The sequence below is a fragment of the Phalacrocorax carbo genome, chromosome Z, assembly GCF_963921805.1.
Source record: "Phalacrocorax carbo chromosome Z, bPhaCar2.1, whole genome shotgun sequence".
In the NCBI taxonomy this organism is placed as follows: Eukaryota; Metazoa; Chordata; class Aves; order Suliformes; family Phalacrocoracidae; genus Phalacrocorax; species Phalacrocorax carbo.
Genome location: NC_087548.1, coordinates 15,185,682 through 15,207,864, shown reverse-complemented (window position 1 = coordinate 15,207,864; position 22,183 = coordinate 15,185,682). Strand labels below are relative to the sequence as shown.

The 22,183-nt window shown below is 37.4% G+C and overlaps 1 protein-coding gene across 2 annotated transcripts in view; it reads left to right on the top strand.

The window, feature by feature from the left end:
* LMBRD2 (LMBR1 domain containing 2) overlaps positions 1 to 22,183 on the top strand; it is a 29,382-nt gene that overhangs the window by 3,084 nt on the left and 4,115 nt on the right. The window contains exons 2-15 of one of the 2 annotated variants that reach the window (XM_064439413.1): positions 4,220 to 4,439; positions 4,864 to 4,943; positions 8,309 to 8,404; positions 9,200 to 9,367; positions 9,979 to 10,189; positions 13,166 to 13,240; positions 13,589 to 13,702; positions 14,295 to 14,478; positions 15,338 to 15,519; positions 16,296 to 16,429; positions 16,643 to 16,748; positions 17,486 to 17,583; positions 18,736 to 18,839; positions 20,033 to 20,079. In XM_064439413.1, the coding sequence (XP_064295483.1) occupies positions 4,266 to 4,439; positions 4,864 to 4,943; positions 8,309 to 8,404; positions 9,200 to 9,367; positions 9,979 to 10,189; positions 13,166 to 13,240; positions 13,589 to 13,702; positions 14,295 to 14,478; positions 15,338 to 15,519; positions 16,296 to 16,429; positions 16,643 to 16,748; positions 17,486 to 17,583; positions 18,736 to 18,839; positions 20,033 to 20,079 (1,773 nt within the window). In that variant the 5' untranslated portion in view covers positions 4,220 to 4,265. Of the gene's footprint in view, positions 1 to 4,219; positions 4,440 to 4,863; positions 4,944 to 8,308; positions 8,405 to 9,199; positions 9,368 to 9,978; positions 10,190 to 13,165; positions 13,241 to 13,588; positions 13,703 to 14,294; positions 14,479 to 15,337; positions 15,520 to 16,295; positions 16,430 to 16,642; positions 16,749 to 17,485; positions 17,584 to 18,735; positions 18,840 to 20,032; positions 20,080 to 22,183 lie in introns of those variants that run through there. The other variant, XM_064439414.1, reaches the window with a different exon arrangement.

Genomic DNA, 22,183 nt, shown 5'->3' with positions numbered 1-22,183 from the left:
ATGTAGTCTTCTAAAAATGACTGAGGTACCAAATATATGAAAATCAGAAGCATGGTGACTGTTTTTATTACTGATTTTTAAAGGACAGGGAGAACTACAGATTGGCAGACTAGTCTGCTTCCTTTTGAATTTCTGAAAACTGGAACGAAAGCTGTTTAAAAGCACCTAGAATATAATAGCTGAGTAAAAGACTGCATCAGTTTGTCAAAGACAAATTGTTGAAGTAATCTAACTTGTTTCACTGATACAAGAGGGTCAGTTGATGTCTTATATTTGGTCTTTAATAGGACTTTTGATTCTGTTTCTCAGGATTTTTTTTGCTGGGGAAGAACAGTTGGGAACAGCTACTGTTGTGATTAAGGAGGCCAGTCCCTTGTCAACTACTCTTCAGTATTTTCACAAATAGTTTCCAAAATGAAATAATGTGATTATTAAAACTTAAGAAAGCATGAAGCTAGGAGGGATTGCAGACCTTTTAGAGTGTGGAAGTCAAAATGCTTTGAAGATCCAGCAGTCTGTGGGAGGGGAAAGGGTACATTTGAGTAGAGTTTTGTGCCTGTGCTTAAGCAGGAGCAATCAACTACAGAAATATGGGACAGAGAAGAGTATTGTGTTTCTTAGAGGAAAAGTATTTGGAGGGCATAGTAAGCTCAACAAGTGAAGAAAACGTCATGCAGGTTATACTTCTGTGTATGCATTTCTGTAAGGCATGTGAAGCAATGTTTACCCTCGATTCTGGCCTTCTCAAGCTGGGATACCGTGTCGGTTCCAGCTCAGTGTAGAAGGAAGTGGATAAGCTGGGGAGAGTGTCAAGGGAAGCAGTGAGAAATCTGCAGAAAGTGTGATATTAGACTGACTGGGAAGGGTTTGAAGCACCAATTACCTAAGCCTGCAAAATGAACAATGTGCTGGTAAAATGTTTTCCCGTAAAGTTCGAAAAGGACAAAACTGTGCTTCAGTCTGATCTGGGATTTCTGACTAAAGGGATATTGGAGTCCACTTGAATAAGACCAAGGTACTTTCTTCAGAGATAAGCTCTACTCTTTTTAGCCTTTCTTTAAGAATACAAAATATTGGAGTGTCTTTGTTGTTAAATTTGGTGCTATATAAAAGCTCTTAGAAAGGGTGGGTTTTTTTATTTTCTGCTGTTTCATTTAGTAACTTGAGTATTTCTGTACTCGTCAGAGTAGTTAGTTCATTTGTAATGTAGACGGTCATGAGTGTGGTTAGTCTTGAGGTTGGCAAGGTAATTTAATACTGTTGGTAGTAGGGAGTCTCAAAGGGAGTTGTGAACTGAGCCCTTTATGGTGCTCGCAAAGAGTTATTAGGTGGGTTTGGACTCTAGATGATTTCTTGTCAGAATTTTGAAATGTATGTCATATATGGGGGTAACCAAACTCTTCCATTCACAAAATTAAAAACTTACTGATTTTGTCTGTCTGAAACAAAGCAAGAAAATCTACACAAGAGCATGTCCTTGTCTTTTATTGGTTAAGTTGCACTTCCAGTGCCAATGCTTCAGCTTTTTGTCTTATATGTGTTAATGCATAGCTCCCTTACTCTCCAGAATCAGAGAATCCCAACAATTACTCTTCCCTTCAGAGCGAGGAATTTTGTACTTTTTGTCATTGCCTTATAAGAGCATCTTCTAAGCAGTTGAAGGTTGCACAGTACAAGAGAACTCTTCTGAAGTAGTTCATTGATCTTAGGAGAACATTCTTTAGGGGTTCAGGAATTTCAGGCAGCTGATACTAGGGAGTAGTGTGCTAATAGTGAGAAGCTTCTCTAAATAAAATGAAGAAACAGAATTATGGGTAAGGAACTTACCTTTCTTCGAGCTAACAACCAGGTTCAGAGGTAAATGCTGCTTGCCAAAGGTAGGCATGGCTTTATAGTCTGCAGTAATATATTTTAACGTCTGATACAAATATTTCTAGTAGCATCGGCTGTTATGTTTGGCTGGATTTAGTTCACAGTAAGAGTTCCTCTCAAGCATTGCATTTCTCATATTGTGGATTTTTTTCCATTTAATGTATTTGTGCTGAGAACTAGTTTTAAGTGGTTTCTGTCTAAAAAATACTTGAACTGTGTAATAATTTGTATAAATTATTTCAAAACAACTCTATTCGTCATCAGTAGCAGTGTCACAAAAATTCAGTCTTTCATTTTGTATTTTGAGATTAAAATAGGAACCAGGTGAAGAACAGAAAAAAAGTAGCTTTACTTCGATAACTGCAAAATTGCTTTTGGCTTTGAAAGTGAGTTCCATCTCTATTTTAGCATATCCAGTACATGTTTATAGTCTTTTTGGAAGTTCCCTCATGGTAGTAACTGAGTGCAACATCTTGCACAAAAACTTTTTACCCTCTGCTTTGATAGCAGCTTTTTAGGTGTGACTGTAGTAAAAATGTATATAGGTGTGACTAATGGAGGGTATGCTGTAAAATTTTTTTGTTTACATAGCTTAAGGTGTGGCTGTAATGGGCAGCCAAACCTACATATGCCAGATAATACTGCCTTAATAAAGGGGATATATAGTATTTCTTTTCTATTCTTTTTTTCTTGTGGAACTTGCTACTATACTATCAATACAAAAGACTTTCCTAAGGAAACAAGAATGGTACAGTAGAATAGACAGGGACTTGCTTAGAATAAGTAATTGAGAAATAGGTTAGATATCCTGCATTCATGATTTACAAATTATGTGGCCAATGTGTAGTACAATGAGATAGTAAGGGGATGCTTTGAGGTAATAGAAGTGCTAATAATTTGAGAAACACATTAGATGAAAGGCAGAAAATTAAAAGTAAGCATAGGCATCTTTGATAAGAAACAGCAAGGTAACTTGAGCTATTTTCAGAATACGGGATGCTCTGTGTGTAACAGCCAATATGGTGTAAACAGACTGCTCTCACTATTTGGAAATTAAATGTGAAAGTAGCAAAATGAGGGGAAACAAATCTTCAGGAAAAAAATCACAGGATAATTGTCCTGTGTGTCCTCAAGGAAGTACTGGCATCACAAACTTTGGAATTTTTTAGTGGAAATGAGACAATTTTCACTGCTTAGTGCCCTCAAACATAGCCGATCTGCTGAAGCGGTAAAGGAAATGGTTCACTTTAACAAATTATTAAGGGATTTAAAAGTAAACAGAGGGAAATTTTATTAGTAGCATTTCTTTTAAATCTCTGAAGTTTCAGTGAAAAGTGAAAGCCTTGAAGTGCTTTCAACAGTGGGGAAGCCATAGCAAAAACTATTTTAGTGAAATCAAACCAGCTAAAATGGTAATATTGATGGAGAAGCAAATCAACCTGACCAGAGTAATAAACTTTTTACTTTTTTTTTTTAACGTGTGCAATGCCTGTCATAAAATGATGCTTATTGAAAAGGTCAGAAGCAGTTTAACTAACAATGTAACAAGTCAGTGAAATTTTCCCTGATAGATTTGTGCAGCTCAGTGGCCCTTTGCATAATCGCATGCCTGTATGGAGATGCATGAACTTTCTAGACATTTCTAGCAATTTTGACTGTAAGAGAGTAACCCAGAAGGATGAGCAAAGGAAAACTATGTCAAGGGAAAACTAAAAATTAATAAATTGAGACCCCTGTTGCTCTGAAAAAGAACAGAAGAGGGGTAGGAAGGTGAATTAGCTAGTATGTGTCTCTTTTTACATGAAATTTAAACCTAAATGAGATACATCACGTGTAGACTAACATAGACTTTACTGTATTTTTATGCTCTGTTAACTCTGCGTACAGATTTAAATGCATAGTTGACAAACAGTCCATTAACAAAGCTTTCCAGAAACATTTAATTTAAACATTTAACCCTTTGTCCAAATTAGTTGATTTCTTCTAAAAGGAAAAAAAGACCAGAATAGATTTTCTCTTTAAATTTATACGGGACTTTAAATTTCGGCTTATAGTCTTATTCAAGGACAGAGACTTGACTTTTTTATGTATTGCATATCAAGAAGATGAGGAAGAGTTGTCCTTGTATATTCCTAGAAATGAAATAATTGGAATTACATGGTACATTGATGTCTGCAGAGGACTTTAAAGCACCTTGCTGAAAATCTTGTTCTTCATGTGATTGGAGTTCTTGTTGTGAAATAAAAAAAGTCTATTAATATGTTTAATAATTTCTTTTAAACAATTCTTTTCTGCATAAATATCTCCCAGAGATTTTAATGTAATTAAATGACTTTTTGTCTTACAGTTCTGGTCTGCTTTCTTACATGAGCTGCACCGTGTGACTTTCAATAATGAGTGGTGCAGCGCTGGGTCTTGAGATAGTATTTGTCTTTTTTCTGGCCTTATTCCTACTTCATCGGTATGGAGACTTCAAGAAACAGCATAGGCTGGTGATCATAGCAACATTATTGGCTTGGTACCTTTGCTTTCTTATTGTATTTATACTGCCTCTGGATGTCAGTACGGTAAGAAACTTGTGAGATTTTCTGCTTAGCTGTATAAAATATATATGGCTTTTTGTAATCATCATTTCAGAAAACAGTATCTTAAAGAGCAAATAAATTTTCCAAATAGCATCTTATTAAACAAAACATTTATTACCTTTTTGCATGGCTGTGTCTGTGTTTACAAATAATTTTATTTTTTCTTGATCTGATCAGATAACAAAACTATTTCAAATGTTTTAAAATCTAATTATTTATTTATAGCAATTTTTAAAATCTGTTAATTACTTGTCCTGCAGTTTGCATTTTGTTTTGAGGGTTTATTAGTATAATTGCTTGCAAATACAAACCTGGAGTACAGGAAATGTCTTTAAAAATGGAACTTATTATTTTAAAATAAATGTACCTTTTTCTGGTCACTTACGTAAGAATAATTATCTTTTAGACTATTTATAATCGGTGCAAACTTGCTCTTAACTCCAGTCCTGCAGAAAATAACGGCTCTTACGTTACCCTTGCTCCAAGGTACCAGCTATATGTTTTCTTTGTTAGACTGTTTTTAAAGAACTGTTTTATGATTTTCTTTTTTTAAATGATGGGAGTGTACAGTGTTCCTAAGACTAAAAAATAAGTGTTATCCGTGTGGTATGACATTTGAAGATTGTAACCATACAGGAGGGTAAGGGAAGAGGTGAGGAAACATGCATTTGCATCTATTGGTAATAATTTAGAATCATAGAATCAGTAAGGTTGGAAAAGAACTCTAAGGTCATCAGTTCCAACTGGCAACCCAGTACCACCATGCCTCCCAAACCATGTCCCAAAGTGCCATGTCTACACGTTTTTTGAACATCCAGGGATGTGACTCCACTACCTCTCTGGGCAGCCTGTTCCAATGCCTGACCACTCTTTCAGTGAAGAAATTTTTCCTAATATCCAACCTAAACCTCCCCTGGTGCAGCGTGACACCATTTCCTCTCATCCTGTCACTCGTAACTTGGGAGAAGAGACTGACATGGACCTAACTACACCCTCCTTTCGGGTAGCTGTAGAGAGCGATAAGGTCTCCCCTCAGCCTCCTCTTCTCCAGGCTAAACAAACTCACTTCCCTCAACCTCTCATCAAATGATCTGCTCTCCAGACCCTTCACCAGCTTTGTTGCCCTTCTCTGGACACACTCCAGCACCTCAATGTTCTTCTTGCAGTGAGAGGCCCAAAACTGCACACAGTACTCGAGGTGCAGCCTCACCAGTGGTGAGTACAGAAGCACTATTACCTCCCTGCTCCTGCTGGCCACACTATTCCTGATACAAGCCAGGATGCTGTTGACCTTCTTGGCCGCTTGAGCACACTGCTGGCTCATGTTCAGCTGGCTGTCAGCCAACACCCACAGGTCCTTTTCCTCCAGGCAGCTCTCCAGCCACTCCTCCCCAGGCCTGTAGGGTTGCATGGGGTTGTTGTGACCCAAGTGCAGGATCTGGCACTTGGCTTTGTTTAACCAAATATAATTGGCCCATTAATCCAGCCTGTCGATGTCCCTCTGCAGAGCCTTCCTACCCTTGAACAGATCAACACTCCGGTCCAATTTGGTGTTGCCTGCAAACTTACTGAGGGTGCGCTCAGGCCCCTCATACAGATCATTGATAAAGATATTAAACAAGACTGGTCCCATCACTGAGCCCTGGGGAACACAGTTTGTAACCACCCACCAACTGGTTTAGCTCCGTTCACCACAACTCTCTGGGCTTGGACATCCAGCCAGTTTTTAACAAAGCAAAGAGTATTCCCATCCCAGCCTTGAGCCACCAGCTTCTCTAGGAGGATGCTGTGGGGGACAGTATCAGAGACTTTGCTAATGTCCAGGTAGACAACATCCACAGCCTTTCCCTCATCCACTAGGTGGGTCACCTGGTCATAGAAGGAGATCAGGTTGGTCAGGCAGGACCTGCCTTTCATGAAGCCGTGCTGCCAGGGCCTGATCCCCTGGTTGTCCTGTACATGCCTAGTGAGCTCACTCAAGATGAACTGCTCCATAACCTTCCCTGGTACCGAGGTCAGGCTGACAGGCCTGTAGTTCCCCAGATCCTCCTTCTGGCCCTTCTTGTAGATGGCAAGCCTCCAGTCATCTGGGAACTCCCCTGTTAACCAGGGCTGCTGATAAATCATGGAGAGTGTCTTGGTGAGCTCCTCCGCCAGCTCCCTCAGTACTCTTGGCTGGATCCCATCTGGCTGTACTGTACTTGCACAGTAGTTCTAACTGATTAACCAAATATTCCTCTTTTTAATTTTTTCAATTTCATGCTAGATTTCTTCTATTTTGCTGTTAAAGCAATATAACTAAGCTTTTCAAGCAACCTTGGTATCTGTGAGGAGAGGCCTTGGTGAATGCTTACCTTTCCTTCACAGTCTTAAAGACTTTAGACCTAAAAATCTAATTTTATATCTTATGAATGAAATTAACATGAATGAAATTGCCTTATATATAGGCAGCATATCTAATTGCTTATTATAATTGCATATATATAGTAATTGGAGTTGCATGAAATTTACTTTATTCTACCAAAGAAAGAATAGCCTGCTCACTTTCTTCTGGCAGGAAGTAATCTCTGGAACATGGGCAATGCATGTGAATGTGGGCTCTTTCCATGGCTGCTCATTCTTTAGCTTCTATTGGCTATTTCCACATCTTGAGATGTGTGCAGTGTAGTTATCTGTAAGATTATTTAAGATGTGTGTTCATATGTCCAGGCAATGTGTTGCCGGTTTTATTGCCCCAAAGTGGAGGTTATCTGGTTGTTGTCTATCCGTGGAAGAACAGTAAAATGCCAGACTTAGCAGCACAGTATTTTACCCTTTATTCAAGACCACCCAGTGTAAGTTCATTAAACATTGTCAGGTAAATACACAATTTCAAAACTATTCAGTAGCCTTTCAGTTTACCTATGGTTTCAGAATATGCTGATGGATGTTATACTGTAGTATGACTTGAGTCTGTCAAACAGAAATATCAACTTAAGTAGTAACTGAGCACATAATGTGTTGGCACAGCTCAAATCTTAAAACTTTGTTTGAAACCTTTAGTCACACTACCTGTCATTTTTTGGTAGTTTGATAGTTTTGAAAATATTTAGGCTGTGTACATAAAAACTCATAACTTAGGCTTAACTAGCTTGACCCTGGAAAACACTAATTATTTCTCATTAGATACTCCTGTTACATTGACTGTATTGCCCCTTGACTCACCATTGCCTCATTACCCAGACAGGTATTGGGAAAAAACCCAAAGTGTCTTAGTGTGGGTGAGCACTTTGTCTTTTGCTCTTTTTTTAATAAAAGGCTGCCGTGGCTTTTTTGGTATTTTGAAGCAAACACTACCTGTCAGAAAAGTATTGGCTCAACAAGTTGAAGTTTATATAAGCCTGACTAAATCCAGCTGGGTGACAGAAGGAACATCTGATACACTGTTTTACCACTAAATGTTCTAGGTAGTAGAGCTGGGTGATGGGTTCCCAAGGTATTTTTTAAAAACCTGCCGCACTAATGAAAGTTTAATGGTCTTCTGTCTACAGAAATGGTTTTTTCTTTGCATGAAATAACTACTTCTGCTCAAAAAGAAAAACTGTAACCTTAAATTGCTTGTCTGCTTATTTCCCTTTAGTCTCTGAGCTACTGGTTTTTTTCATTAAGAAAGCTGTCTTGTCCTGATATGTTATTTGCGGTGAGGAGAATGATAAATATTTTTAAGTGGTGATTCAGTTTCTTTTCTTCAAATAGTAGTGTATCAGTTTGATGCTATTTTCAAATACCTTGCTAGATAGGGGAATTTGTAGAAAATGCTTTTTATACTCTTGGCCCTACAAGTAACAATAAGCTTCTTTACATTGTTACAGCAGGCAAAAATGTTTCAAACCGTGGAGTTATATTCCTAATGGAATTATGCCAATTTTCTGGCGTGTTGTATATTGGACATCGCAGTTTTTAACATGGTAAGTAAGGCAAAAGAATATGACAGAGACTGTCATATAGGTGTAATTTATAAGTGCAACATCTTAACAGACACACTCTTTAAGAATATATGTCTCTATTCTACAGAGCTATTCATGTATTATTTGCCAGCAGTGAAATTTCTGTAATCATTACTGTACTAAACCAAGAATACTTTGGGTTTTTTGCTCCTTTTGAGGTGGCAGTCATTTACTCCTGGTTCATTTTTATAGTTGAAACTCAGCAATTTACACATAGAGGTGTTTATGGATAGATTGTCTGAAAAAAAAATGGGGTTTAAGCAACAGGACACCAAAATAATTCCATTAATATATTGTGTAATTTTTGAGTAATATTGTAAATTACTTGTTTTTATTGGATATACTATAAAAAGCTGTAGATGCAGCTACAGCAAACAGATTGTCTGTGCTTTTGGGTTAGACTAATGTGTGGTTTTGGACCAGCCTATCATTAAATAATAATTTCTGTAGCTCAGTCAAGAATGTCAGGGTTGGTAGCGAGTTGTCGATTAACACAAGTTTTTCATAGTAAAGCTGTCTGTAGTGCATTTATGTGAAGCTTTTTTAAGGTTTGCCATCAGACCAGTACATCTAGATAAAAACATGTAATTAGCTAATTTGTTAGAAGCTTGGGAGTCTTTAGCTTAAACACCCCTGTCCCAGTATCCTGTTACTGCTAAACTAATTTTTGGTTTGGTTTGGTTTTTGGTTTTTGGGGGTTTCTTTTGGTGGTGGTGGTTGGCTGACATGGTTTGGTTTTGTTTGCTTTCCTCCTAGGATTCTGCTGCCTTTCATGCAGTCATATGCTAGATCAGGAGGGTTCTCCATTACTGGAAAGATTAAAACTGCATTGATTGAGAACGCAATCTATTATGGCACTTACTTGCTGATTTTTGGAGCATTTCTAATATATGTGGCTGTAAACCCAAACTTCAATTTACAATGGTAGGAATAATGTTGTAAGCACTTGCATGAGTTCTTAGAAAACTGTCACGGATAATCTCTTCTGTAGATTTGCTGTGGGGTATTTTTCTACCCCGACAAATGCATTTGCAAAATTAGTGCAGAAACTTTCTCAGTGTTTTCAGAATAACATCTTTCAAAAAGTCTGTGTCAGTATTTCCTGTGCAGCACTTCTGTCTGCTGTGGATTCTGTTTAAAGGCCGTAAGGTAAGTTAAAATAATTGGTATTTATAACATTGCTAACAGTTTTCCATACTAGATAGAGTAGTAAACAGTCATGTACATCGCTTTCAATAGGTTTGCTAAGTTCATGTTGTCTCCTAAAGGAACATACTACTTTGAGAACAAACATTTTTGTCTTCCCTCCAGAGAGAGAGGAAGCATGGGGAGATACAGAAAAAAATGTGGCAGCTTATATACGTCTAAGTAGCAGACTGGCCCTAGGCAAGAATTACAGAAGATGCTAAGTGTGTCCCTGTAAACTTGAAAGCCGTATTGGTGCATAGTTACTTGGAGGTTGCTTTCTTGCAGGTGGGGCAGGAGGATGTTGTTTGTTTTTTCTTGTTTGTATTTGCCGTTGTTTTTTTCCTTAGGAATCAACTTCAGACTATTGGGATAGCTGCTGCAAACACATGGGGTCTCTTTCTTCTTGTGTTGCTTTTGGGTTATGGTTTGGTGGAAATACCCCGTTCTCACTGGAATGGGGCCAAGAGGGGGTATCTACTCATGAAGACCTATTTCAAAGCTGCCAAACTGATGACTGAAAAAGCTGATGCAGAGGAGAATTTAGAGGATATCATGGAGGTAAGTAACCAGCTTTCTGTATGAAATAAGTGAAGGCTGCTGTTAATCATCTGAAAATTTCCTAGTGTTGGGCACTTGTGGCAAGAAGACATAAGTACCATGAACTTAGGGTGAAATATCAGTAAGTTAAGAAAATCATCATAGTGTGCCACTTGATGACACTTCATGCTGGGGCAAAATCAGAAGAGAAGTAGTACCTGACGTGATGAACTTGGCAACTTGATAGCCATTATTTGTTTGTTTTATTTTTTTATCAACCTTTTTAGGGTAATGTTGGTCACTAATGAATAACATTCCAGAGTGAACTTGGAAAATCTGGTGTACAGGTGTTCCATTACTGTTCATGCAAATTGTGTATGTCTGCATTTATGCTCTGCTCCCAGTATATTTCTGGAATCTTGAGAAGGGGTTCCAAGTTGGATTTGCAAGATCATGCTATGTGCCTTTTCAGAGAAGATTATGTAGATCATTGTTTTTTTCAAAGGGTTTTTTTGAGACTGTGTTTAGTGTTATTTGTGAATGAGCAATAGGGTGTAATGTAGTTCAAGAACAGAATGGAAGTGCAGCCCATTGAATAGCTATTCCCTGTTCTGCTGCTCTGATACCATGGCTTGGAAATATTACTTCTGAAGAGTTGTAAGGTAGGATGGTAACTGCTGTGATATGTCAGCATCAAATAATAGTAGAATCTTCATTCTTCAGTAGCAGCATTTTGAAGAAATTGCGAAAAACATCTGAGTGGGACATAACTACAAACTTGTTAGAAAACGAGCAACAAAAACATTGTTTACCGGGCTAGTACAATAGAACAGAATAGAATAGAATGTTGGAAATTAATTAAGATAATGCAACTCATTAAAGCATTGTCCAAATGCCTGGAGAGTGAGGTACTCATCTCTTCTCCCTGGTCTCCAGTGACAGGATGTATGGCAACAGTTCAATGCTGCACCAGAGGAGGTTTAGACTGGACATTAGGACGCATTTCTTTACTGAGAGGGTGGTGAAACACTGAAACAGGCATCCTAGAGAGGTGGTTGATGCCCCAAGCCTGCCAGTGTTCAAGAGGCATTTGTACAGTGCCATTAATAACATGCTGTAACTTTCGGTCGGCACTGAATTGGTCAGGCCGTTGGGCTAGAGGATCGTTGTAGGTCCCTTCCAACTGAAGATGTTCTGTTCTGTTCCCTTAAACACAGCATACCTTGTGCCTTGAAGGCTCTTCCATGGTTTAAAACCCCAAAGTTTTGGCAGAGGCACCAGTTCTGGAGCCAGGTATTGCTATCCTCGGCTTGCCTGTTTCTTCCAAAGTCTCCCCCCATTACTGGGACAGCTGAGGAAAACACTACCTGTGTTCCTGAATTTTTTAGCATTCCTCCTAGGGTGTTGAAATCTCTTTTAATTGTCCTCAGACTTTTTGTTGCAACATCATTAGCACCCACATCACAGAGCAGGAACGGATAGTAGTCTGAAGGTTGTAGTAGGTTCTTCAGTCTTGTGTGGCATCCCTAATTCGGGCCCCAGGGGGGCAGCAACTTCCCTGAAAAGAGAGTCTTGTACTAGACTGCTGTCTTGTACTAGATTGTCCTTTAAGTCAGGTAGGGTGACTGATTCTGAGGTTATGTCCTACACAACATAAAATATAATATATTGTTAATGCATGATAAAACCTCGTTTCGAGGTTTGGCACTTCACTCCCACCTTCCCCCCACTTTTTCTTTCAGTCTAGAAGCAGTTGCACTATACCTTAGAAATCTTGGCCAATATTTCATTTCCAGCCTTTGTGGGAACACTGAAGTGCGTGAAAATATTTACAAATTCTTAAGAAAGCCAGTGCTGACTCTAAGAACTTGATTGTAAATATGGTGAATTGCTGCTGTGTCAAATCACAAAATTTTAGCTCTCACCCACTTTATTTTAGGCTTTAATTTTCTTCCTTTATCAGAGATTCTGAAAACACAAGAAACTGTAGAAGTGGAGGATACCCCCCAGTTTTTTGGTTTTAATTTTTTCCAGTCCAGTGCTTTACCTGACAGGCCTGAATATGTTAGGATTAAGCCTTACAGACATTATTGCGGGATTTTTTTTTTTCATAATCTGACTACATAATGAAAAATTCTTTGCTGCAGACTAATCAGATACCTTGTGATCATTTCCTCAGGAGACTCAGAGGGAAATCAGAATTACTGACAGTCATCTATTAGAACAGTCTTCGCTATGTTGAAGGACTGTCTATATGCACTTAGCCTCCCTTGTCACACTAAGCAAATACAAATATTCTGTCTGCTAATCTTCCTATTTGACCAGATTTCTAAGCCTTTACAATTATGTCTGTCCTCCAGGCTCTAGAACTTAAATCTTTCTTTTAAAGTGCTGTTTGTGACAACAACAAATAAGCATCAAAAGGTTATGTATGGATTGCCAATAGGATGAAGAGTAAAATGTAGTCTTGCTAAGCCTGACAAACTGCTAGAGCCCGTTCTGACACAATTTACCTAGCTGTTAGCTTTTTATTACTGATAAATGCCAGATGGTCTCAGAAGTGAGGTATGTGGACATAAATGTGAGGAAGATATAAAATGAAGCAGTGTAAAATTATATTCATCAAGCTGCTTAAAGTAATATAAGCGAAGGTAAACCAGGTAAGATATAAATTCTTCCTCTTTACTTACAACTAAAACAAGTATTTTCCATTTTAACATTCACACACAGAAACCAGTCCTCCATACATTCACGAGTAGTGTTTGCAGACTGACATCATGGGGTTTTTTTTGAAAGTACATATATGTTGTTTATAAATACTCTTCCAGTTATCTTTTATTTGATGCCTAGTATAGCTGTGGCTTTTAGGAAGTTCTATTGTTTTTAAGCTCTGATGGTTATCTTTGCCATTGGGAGGGCTGGAACTCTTATCTGGCCCTCTAAAATTTTTTAATTTATTTAACATAATGAAACAACTCTATTTTTTTTCCTCAACAGGAAGTCCGTAAAGTAAGTGAAAGTATCAAGTATAACCACCCTTTGAGAAAATGCGTTGATACAATACTGAAAAAGGTAAAAAATTGCTCATCTTCAGCCATAATTGTTCAATTGGGAGGGGGTACTTCCTGCACCTACTAAATACTTGTATGTTATTACCTTTTCCCTTTAACATAAAATCCATAATTGGCATCTTGTGCGTTTCTGACCAGACTTTTGGGTTGAAATTCTTTGTGGAATGCTTTCTGATGATGTATGTAATTATGTTCTGTATTTTGACATATGTAGTACTTTACAAACAGAAAAATCTATGCTTAATATAAACTTCTCAGTTGCATGAAATGTCCCAAACTTTTACAAATAATTAACAAAAAGCACTTGCTACTTCTTCATTTTCCAGTTAGTTTTCCCGTTTCTTTCCAGTGTCCCACTGAGTACCAGGAAAGAATGGGTAGGAACATGGATGATTATGAAGATTTTGATGAAAGGCAGAACAGTTATCCAAGTGAAAAAAGTTTGGTCAAACTTCACAAGCAGGTATATTAATAAATGAGAGAATGCCTCACTTACACTAATGTAATGAGAATAAATGCAAGTCAAACAAAGATCTTCAATGCACTTTACCTGAATTGCTGAGTAAGTGGGTTTTAGGACTGCTACTTAACAGGAACTTTTCTCAGTGAAAGAAAACATAGAAGTTTAATTTCCCAAGTGATGTCCAGATCAAATTTCTGGACATGTAAGAAGTGTTCTAGTTGCGTTGTATCTTGACTCTGTTTTAACTAACTGTCTGACTAAGCCTTGCAATGGTTATTGACAGTGCATTCTAAAAAAGAAACTGTAAAAGCCTGATACTCACTAAGATGCAAAAATAAAGTGGTATATTGGAAAAAGTAGGTGGTTATTGCTACAGATGGATTGTGATGAAAGAACTGCAAAACTCAGGAATCATGTATGTAGTCCTCTAATGATTTATATATTTAGAGAATTAACTCCCTGCATTGGTGAGTATACAGAATTAATCTTTGCAATTCTGTAATGTAGGCATTTTTAAGGGATCTTGCAAAGCTTTTCTTTTGTTTCTTGAAACAAGTATGTTGTAACGATCATTTCTTGGAATTTATTATAGGTAATCTATTCAGTACAGAGACATCGTCGTACACAGGTCCAATGGCAAATTCTTTTAGAACAAGCATTTTACTTAGAAGATGTGGCAAAAAATGAAACCAGTGCAACTCGGCAATTTGTTCATACATTTCATTCCCAAGAACCAGAGAATAAAATTATTCAATATTTCTACACACCAACTGTTGGTGAGTGCTGTCATGCCGATTTTGAATATGTAAAGGAATAACTAGTAATATTTTCTAAGAAGAACCAATTTGTTTTATGTAAAGCATTCAGTTACAGTAGAGGGAAGTAAATGTTCATCTTATGCATTTATGTAATGGAGTAGCCATCAGGTATTGATTTATGCTGTTGACCAAAAGCTTAGATATTTTACAAATTTAATAGCTGTTACATGTTGTAATAGCAGTAACAAACTTTGAAGCCTTAGAAGAAGAAAGAAAAAGAGCAACTTCAAATTACTGGATCATGGCTACCTTCTACCTTTGTGGCATATTATTGAGGTGGCGCTGCTCTTCCAGTAAAGCAAAGGCATAAGGACTTTTCGTCTGTTACGTACCAAACATCAGGACACGTGGCTTCTAGTGCATCTTTTTAGAAGGTGCATTTAGGTCCCCTAATCATGTTTTAACTTCTAATACGTTGTGTACTAGCAATGAGTTATTTCCATAGTAGGACAATATAATTTTACAGCCTAGGGTTCGTTTATGAGAGAGTAATATGAACAAACAAAATCCATAGTTTCTGGGCCAAAAGTGAAGAGTTGTGTTCTATACCCCTCACCCCTGTTATCTGTTTGCAAAATTTGCCTCCCAAATCCCACCCTGTTTTACGCACTTATGTGTATGATTCCTTAGGGTTGAGCCAGATCTTCAGGCATTGGAAAGGCCTTGAAATGAAGTACGTGACCCCACAGATTCCAGCCTTGATTTTAAGGGTGTGCATGCAAGAAGTTCATAATGGTTTTTGTGAGGGCGTTCTATTTCTGGTTGTGTAATTTTCATTAACCCCTTCCGGATGTGTGTGTGTGTTTGTTTTTTCCAGAGTGGTACTGGGAATGTCTTCTACGTCCGTGGTTTTACAGGGTGCTTGCGGTTGTTTTGGCCACGTTCTCTGTAATTGTTGTGTGGTCAGAGTGCACATTTTTCAGCACAAAACCAGTTTTATCACTATTTGCGGTTTTCATACAGCTGGCAGAAAAGACATATAATTATATATACATAGAGGTAAGTTTGAGATAATCACTAAACAAAAATCTTTTCAGATATATTGTTACTACAATAATACAGACCAGATTGATTTAAAAATAAGTCTCTAAATAGTCTGTCAACTTTCATAAGGTCTCTAAAATATGTAATACCAAACTTTGTTTCTGTGGCTGGAGTCAGCCTTTTGCTGCTTCTTAAAACTCTCCAATATGGGGTGGAGGTGTGACCCAGCTTTGAATATCATGCGTAGAGTAATTTGTGAAACATTAGCTTGGAGCTTAGATGTTTAGACTTTGTGTCTAATCAACCATGTGTGTGACCTTTCTTTCCTAAATAGGAAATTGCTGCTGACCAGAAATCCAGTCACAGATATGTCTAGGATATGCATGCACAAATTTATCAGTAAAGGACCTGAGCTGAAAAAATCTAGTATACTAACAAAATAGGTTGAATTGAAAACACTTGTTTTTATTACTTTTTGTGGGAATACATGTCAAATCAATCACAGTAATTATCGAGGCAATTTCAGCAAATTCAGAAGTAAAATAAATGTTCCTAGAGTCAGTTTTGTTAGCTTATATGAAGTGCAGAATGTTACAAGTGTCATTCTCAATTTAAATCAGTTAAAAAAAACTTCTGAAAAGTCTTCTTAGATCTGGTGTTATTGTCCCACCTCAAAACAAAAAAATTAGACTGCAGTCAACATACCATGCACAGACTATGTGCCGTATGCATTAAAACCATTAGTAGAGTTCGACATTCAAACAACTCTTTTTTTTTTTTCCCCCACCCAGATGGCTTGTTTTCTTACCATCTTCTTCCTGAGCATCTGTGTTTACTCTACTGTCTTTAGGATCCGTGTATTTAACTATTATTACTTAGCTTCACATCATCAGACAGATGCGTACAGTCTCCTTTTCAGTGGCATGTGAGTATGTGGCATATATCTTGCAGACTGTCTGTCAAATACTTAATTGAAATGCCCATGAAACTTTTGTTTATATTCTTTCATTTGTAATCATATGGGTATAAATCCTAGTGAGCTGTATATCATGATTCTGTTATATACCCAGTTATGATTTCATAATATTTTTAGTGCAAGAAACTGTTTTAAACGCTGTTGCCTCTTGCATTTTTGCAGGTTATTTTGCCGTCTTACCCCACCATTATGCTTGAACTTTTTGGGCTTGACCCACATGGATGCAACAATCTCTCACAAAAACACTCAGCCAACTGCTTATACGTCTGTAAGTACAGAAAATGAGGCTTCTATATGGTTTGGAGAACAGACAAAATATTTTTTAATACTTCTTATAGTAAGATTCAGATATTAAAATCTTTTTCACTAGTATTAAACAGGGCAGAAATACTTAGAGACCAGGGGTTTGGTAATGATTGCTAGCTACGCTGGAGTCATCAATAGCTCAGTTTTTCTGTTTTGGTCTCTTTATCCTAAGAAAGTAAAATATTATGCTGAAGGGTCCACACTGTTCTTTACTTCCTAATAGCTTTAGTTTCCACTGGCATTAGCCTATGGGACATCTTTATAGATTGGGAGCAAACCTAACTTGGTAATGAAAACCAGTGAGTTTGGTTTTGCTGAACAACCTTTTTCTGTGGGACAGCAAGTTACGTCTCACATCTTTGTTGTTAGCAAGGAGATGCTTAGTGTTGTCCAGAGACTCTTTCCACAGCAGAATAAAAGCACCACCAGATTTGAAATGGTTCTGGAGGCAGTGAGACAAGATCTAGCGTCTTAGAAACCTCAAAGTGGATACACTGATAGAGGCAGCCTTTATATCTGGGCATTCTGGGTCAACTGTCTGAACCAGGTCTGTGATGATAATACTGAACTATGTTTCAGTAACTGTAAAGGATTGTGAGATTGTGCGTCGTGGACTGAAAACAGTGAAATGGCACAATCTTTATGGATAGATGTAGAACATATCTGGTAAGAGCTTGTTCATGTGCATTTTCTTTCCAGATAATGGGATCCATGAGAGTGCTGTCCTTCATTGCAGATGGATTCTATATATATTACCCAATGCTTGTTGTCATTCTCTGTATTGCCACATACTTTAGGTAAGTGATTTGCAAGACTGATCGTCCATGTTTCGTTACATTATTAATGTTAGTTTCAGCATTCAGGAAGAGAGTCACTTCTCCTTTTCCAGCACTTGAGTTGTGACATTTTAATAAAAATACAAAAACTAATTCAATAAATTGCTATTTTTATATGTGAAATGTGTACGTTTAAAGAATATTAGTTGTATTTACTCATAACTGCGTTGTGGGTTGTTTTTCCCCATTAAACTTCATTTCTAGATTCTGAGGTCTGATCTGTTCAAACTTTGGAGCCTACAAACATTTAGGTTCTGCTTTTGAGATTAAAATTACCATGAGGAAGCTCTGTTTACAAGGTTTTCTAATAAACTAAGAAGCATTAGCAGAAACTTTAGGTAATGAATTTTCTAACAGACTTCAGTTTGAAAGCATAGTGGTTTAAATAATTTGATCTTGTTTCACTAAGCCATAATTTGTTGGAGGCTGGAAGGGTAACTGCAGAAAATACTATATGCTTGCTCTATCCTTACTTTTCAAAATGGCTGCTTTTTACCACTGGAAGGCACTTTCTGTCTGACATTGTTCGGCTACATTTATATTAACTTCTCCATTTTTGCATTACCATTCAGTCAGAAGCAACGTATATGTTTTGAGTCATGTAGAATGCCTTGAATGACCATTACTACCCTGTGTGCATCCATAGACAGTAAGACAACAAGGATCCAGTCCTAGGTTTTGCCTGCTTACCTTTAAGTTAGCTGACAAAAGTGGTGGTGGAGGCAAAAAAAACCCAATGAAAGCGAACAGGAAAGCCAATGACAATAAAATTGTGTGACTTCTTGTCCATGAAGTCAAGCAATTATCTTAAGTCATTTGCACTATTCTCAGACTATAAACAATTTTATCTTTCTATTAGAGTAGGATTATTCCGTCACTTTCAACTGGATTTAGGAATGTGTCACTGTTCTGAATTTTCTAATTTCTCAGCTGGTATAATAAACTGTCTTTTCTTCTGTATTGCTTTTTTGCTTGAAATAGACATAAATTTCCGAATTATTTCTTTTACATTTTGCAATGTAATATATCTAAACTATAGATACATCTAAACTATATCTAAACTATTCATGGTAAATTAACAAAGGAAATTGCTTCTTGGTCTGCTTTTACTAGTTTAGGAACTCGTTGTTTGAATCTTTTGGGATTCCAGCAGTTCATGGGGGATAGTGAAATGACCTCTGATTTGATTGATGAGGGAAAAGAGCTCATCAGAAGAGGTAAGTTAGGTCCTCTGTCCTAGTCTTCCTGCAAAATGTATATGTTCGTGCATTAAACTTGCCTGAAATCTTACACGCACACAGAAAAGCATATAGCTTGTCAATATTTTGAAAACTGTATTGAAGCAGCCTACTGAACAAAATACAACAGACTTACAGCATTGTGGTTGCTATATAAACAGTCCTGGACTTCACTGACATGTGAAGTATAGTATCAGCTTTGTGCATCAGGTATCTGAATTTTAGGTATTTCTATATATTTTACAGTTCAGTTAAGTGGTGCTCCTCTGAAGTCATTACTGATCTAATAATACTTGAGTAGGTGCTTATGTAATCTGTCATAAAGGGTAGTTAGCATTTAAATTGTCTTTATCATCAACAATTTTAATCTTTCTGTGTGTAAGTGTATGTGTTGACTGAGCTGCCCAAATTCTGTGATTTTCTTTAGCATTTTTTGCTGTTTCAACTAGCTGGGTTTTATCACACAAAGCATGTTGTTCTGTAGAGATGTAATTATCTGCTGGTTTGGAAAGCTTTGAGCTTTTTTATGTTAATTTTTATTGAAAGTGTTTCTTGAAAATTGTTAAAAGCTGTTGTGGTTCTTGAGTAAATGTTTAGCAATTAAGTTCTCTGGATACAATGTTACATTATGGAATACTTTCACTCTCGTAGTTTATGGGAAACAAAACCTAGATTTACTTAGAGTAGTAGTATTTCTTCTTTTTAGAAAAAGAGGAATGTCCCTCATTCCCTTAAACAAGAGGATATTGTTTCTTTTATAATGAGATGTTACACTTCCAGCTTAGTAGCAGAGAAGGACACAAACTATTTGGGTCATACTTTGGGCCTCAGGGAACTTTAGCAAATTTTGATTCAATAATGCTCAAGTTTCTCTTAATGTTGTACTTTTTCCAACTATTTCTAAGAGGGTTTTTTGTTTTTTCTTTGCCAGCTGGTAACCAAATATTATGTCTTGACCCAAGTTATCATTGTGATGAATTAATTTTAACAGAAAACTCCTTAATGATAGACAGGCAGCTTTGTCTGTTGTTTTTATTTAATTTTATGAGCCATCTATTTTAATAAAAAGCTTTGCTAGTTAGCTTCGGATTTTTGTGGTTTGTTTGAAAAAATGTTAGTAATGATTTTTTTTGTATGGTACTCAGACCGTGTTTTTTTAATTTATTTATTAGAGAAAAGAAAACGGCAGAGGCAGGAGGAAGGTGAAAACAGAAGAAGGGTATGTGTCCTTTTGGCTGGAATAAAGTTAATTTTCCTCCTAGTAGCTGGTACAGTGCTGTGTTTGGATTTAGGATGAGAATGAGGTTGATAACACACTGATGTTTTAATTGTTGCTAAGCAGTGCTTACACTAGTCAAGAACTTTTCCAGCTTCCCATGCACTGCTGGGTGCACAAGAAGCTGGGCAGGAGCACAGCCAGGACAGCTGACCCACACTGGCCAAAGGGATATTCCATACCATACGACATCATGCTCAGTATATAAACTGGGGAGACTTGGCCAGGGGACAGCAATTGCTGCTTGAGGATGGGCTGAGCAATTTGTATCGTGCATCGCTTGCTTTGTGTATTATTATTATTATTACTACTACTATTTTATTTTATTCCAATTATTAAACCGTTTTTATCTCCAACTAGTTTTCTCACTTTTACTCTTCCCATTCTCTCCCCCATCCCACTGCGGGGGAAGTGAGTGTGCAGTTGTGTGGGGCTTAGTTGCTGGCTAAGTCTAAACTACAACAGTGTGAGATTGTTGTAGTTAATTATAATATTAAATACTACAATATCTGTCAGGATTTGACGTTGCTGTTAAATTCAGCATGATCTATTTCACAAAAAAAAAGTCTCCAATAATTAATGGAATCAGTTTAATTACAGAATCACGGAATGGTTGGGGTTGGAAGGGAACTCTGGAGATCATCTCATCCAACCCCCCTGCTTGAGCAGGCACACCCAGAGCAGGGGGCACAGGAACGCGTCCAGGCGGATTTTGAATATTTCTGGAGAAGGAGACTCCACAGCCTCTCTGGGCAGCCTGTTCCACTGCTCTGGCACCCTCACAGTATTTCCTCATATCCAGGTGGAACTTCTTGTGTTCCGACTGGTGTCCATTGCCCCTTGTCCTGTCGTTGGGCGCCACTGGAAGGAGTCTGGTCCCATCCTCTTGACAGCCACCCTTTGGATATTTATAGGCATTAATCTTGCAGAATAGTCATGGCTGTGGGGAGGAAATAATTTACATTTTAATTTTAAAGGATAAGAGGGTGATTGAGGTAACACTACTTGGAAATTTTTATTAGTCAGTGTGCTGTGAGAATGGTGTATGCCAACAGGTGTAACAGACATTAAAAAGGGTCCTGAGTCCTAGGATGTAGAATAATCTGAAATGGCTTATTATCAGTCTCTTATGTTGATACTGCTCTGCTTGAACTGCAGTTGCAGTGTCATCATATTCATTGAAATGGGGACTGTATGCTTCTCCCAAACTGACCTGTTGCTCTGTGTGCTCCTTGGAAAGTAATTGGCACAGAATTTTTTTTTTTCAGAGGAGGGAATTACATTTAAGGTGGAATTAATAGTTACCACTGAGTAACAAACAGAATGCTTGATTCAAATCATACTTGAAGTGCATACTGAATGGAAAGATTGGTGAAAGGAGTCAGTCTCAATAAAAAAAAATTCAGGCAGTTTCATTTTAAAGAGCTTCAGTTTACTACAGCTTTAGTTTTTCATTAATTTATAACACTTGGAATTTAGTATCAATAGTCACAACCAAAGAGATGAATTGAAAGGGTGCATGAAAAAATGAACTGACTAAATGAAGAGAAAATATTTTCTGCAGAAAGGCAAGATACTAATGGGTATAAAACCTCATAGCTTTTCGAGCTTGGGGGTACTTTGGTTCTGGATGACAACCAATACTGCATAGGCATTCTGATCCTCTCACCCCTATCTCATCATTTTAGAAATTGAACTTACTGTGAAACAAAACAGTAGCAAATGTATGATGCAGTTAGTGTACACTGGAATGATCTGACATTAAGCAACAATTTTAGTTCAACAGCAAACGCTGTTTCAGATGTTACCTGTTTCTTGAGTTTGCGTTAAATACTGTAGCACATTCATTCTTGAAACTTCTGAGGCTTTTGAGAGTGTTTTCTTTTAGTGGATCGTGATGAAATGCTTGATCCTTCTCCAGTTTAGAAGTGTATCATACGGCATAAATTAGTACAGTAACTTTGAGTATACCAGTTCCTACCAGTCCATAATCTGGGATCTGGATATGAAGCTGAAACATATTATAGTTATTGGGCTAATTGGGAAA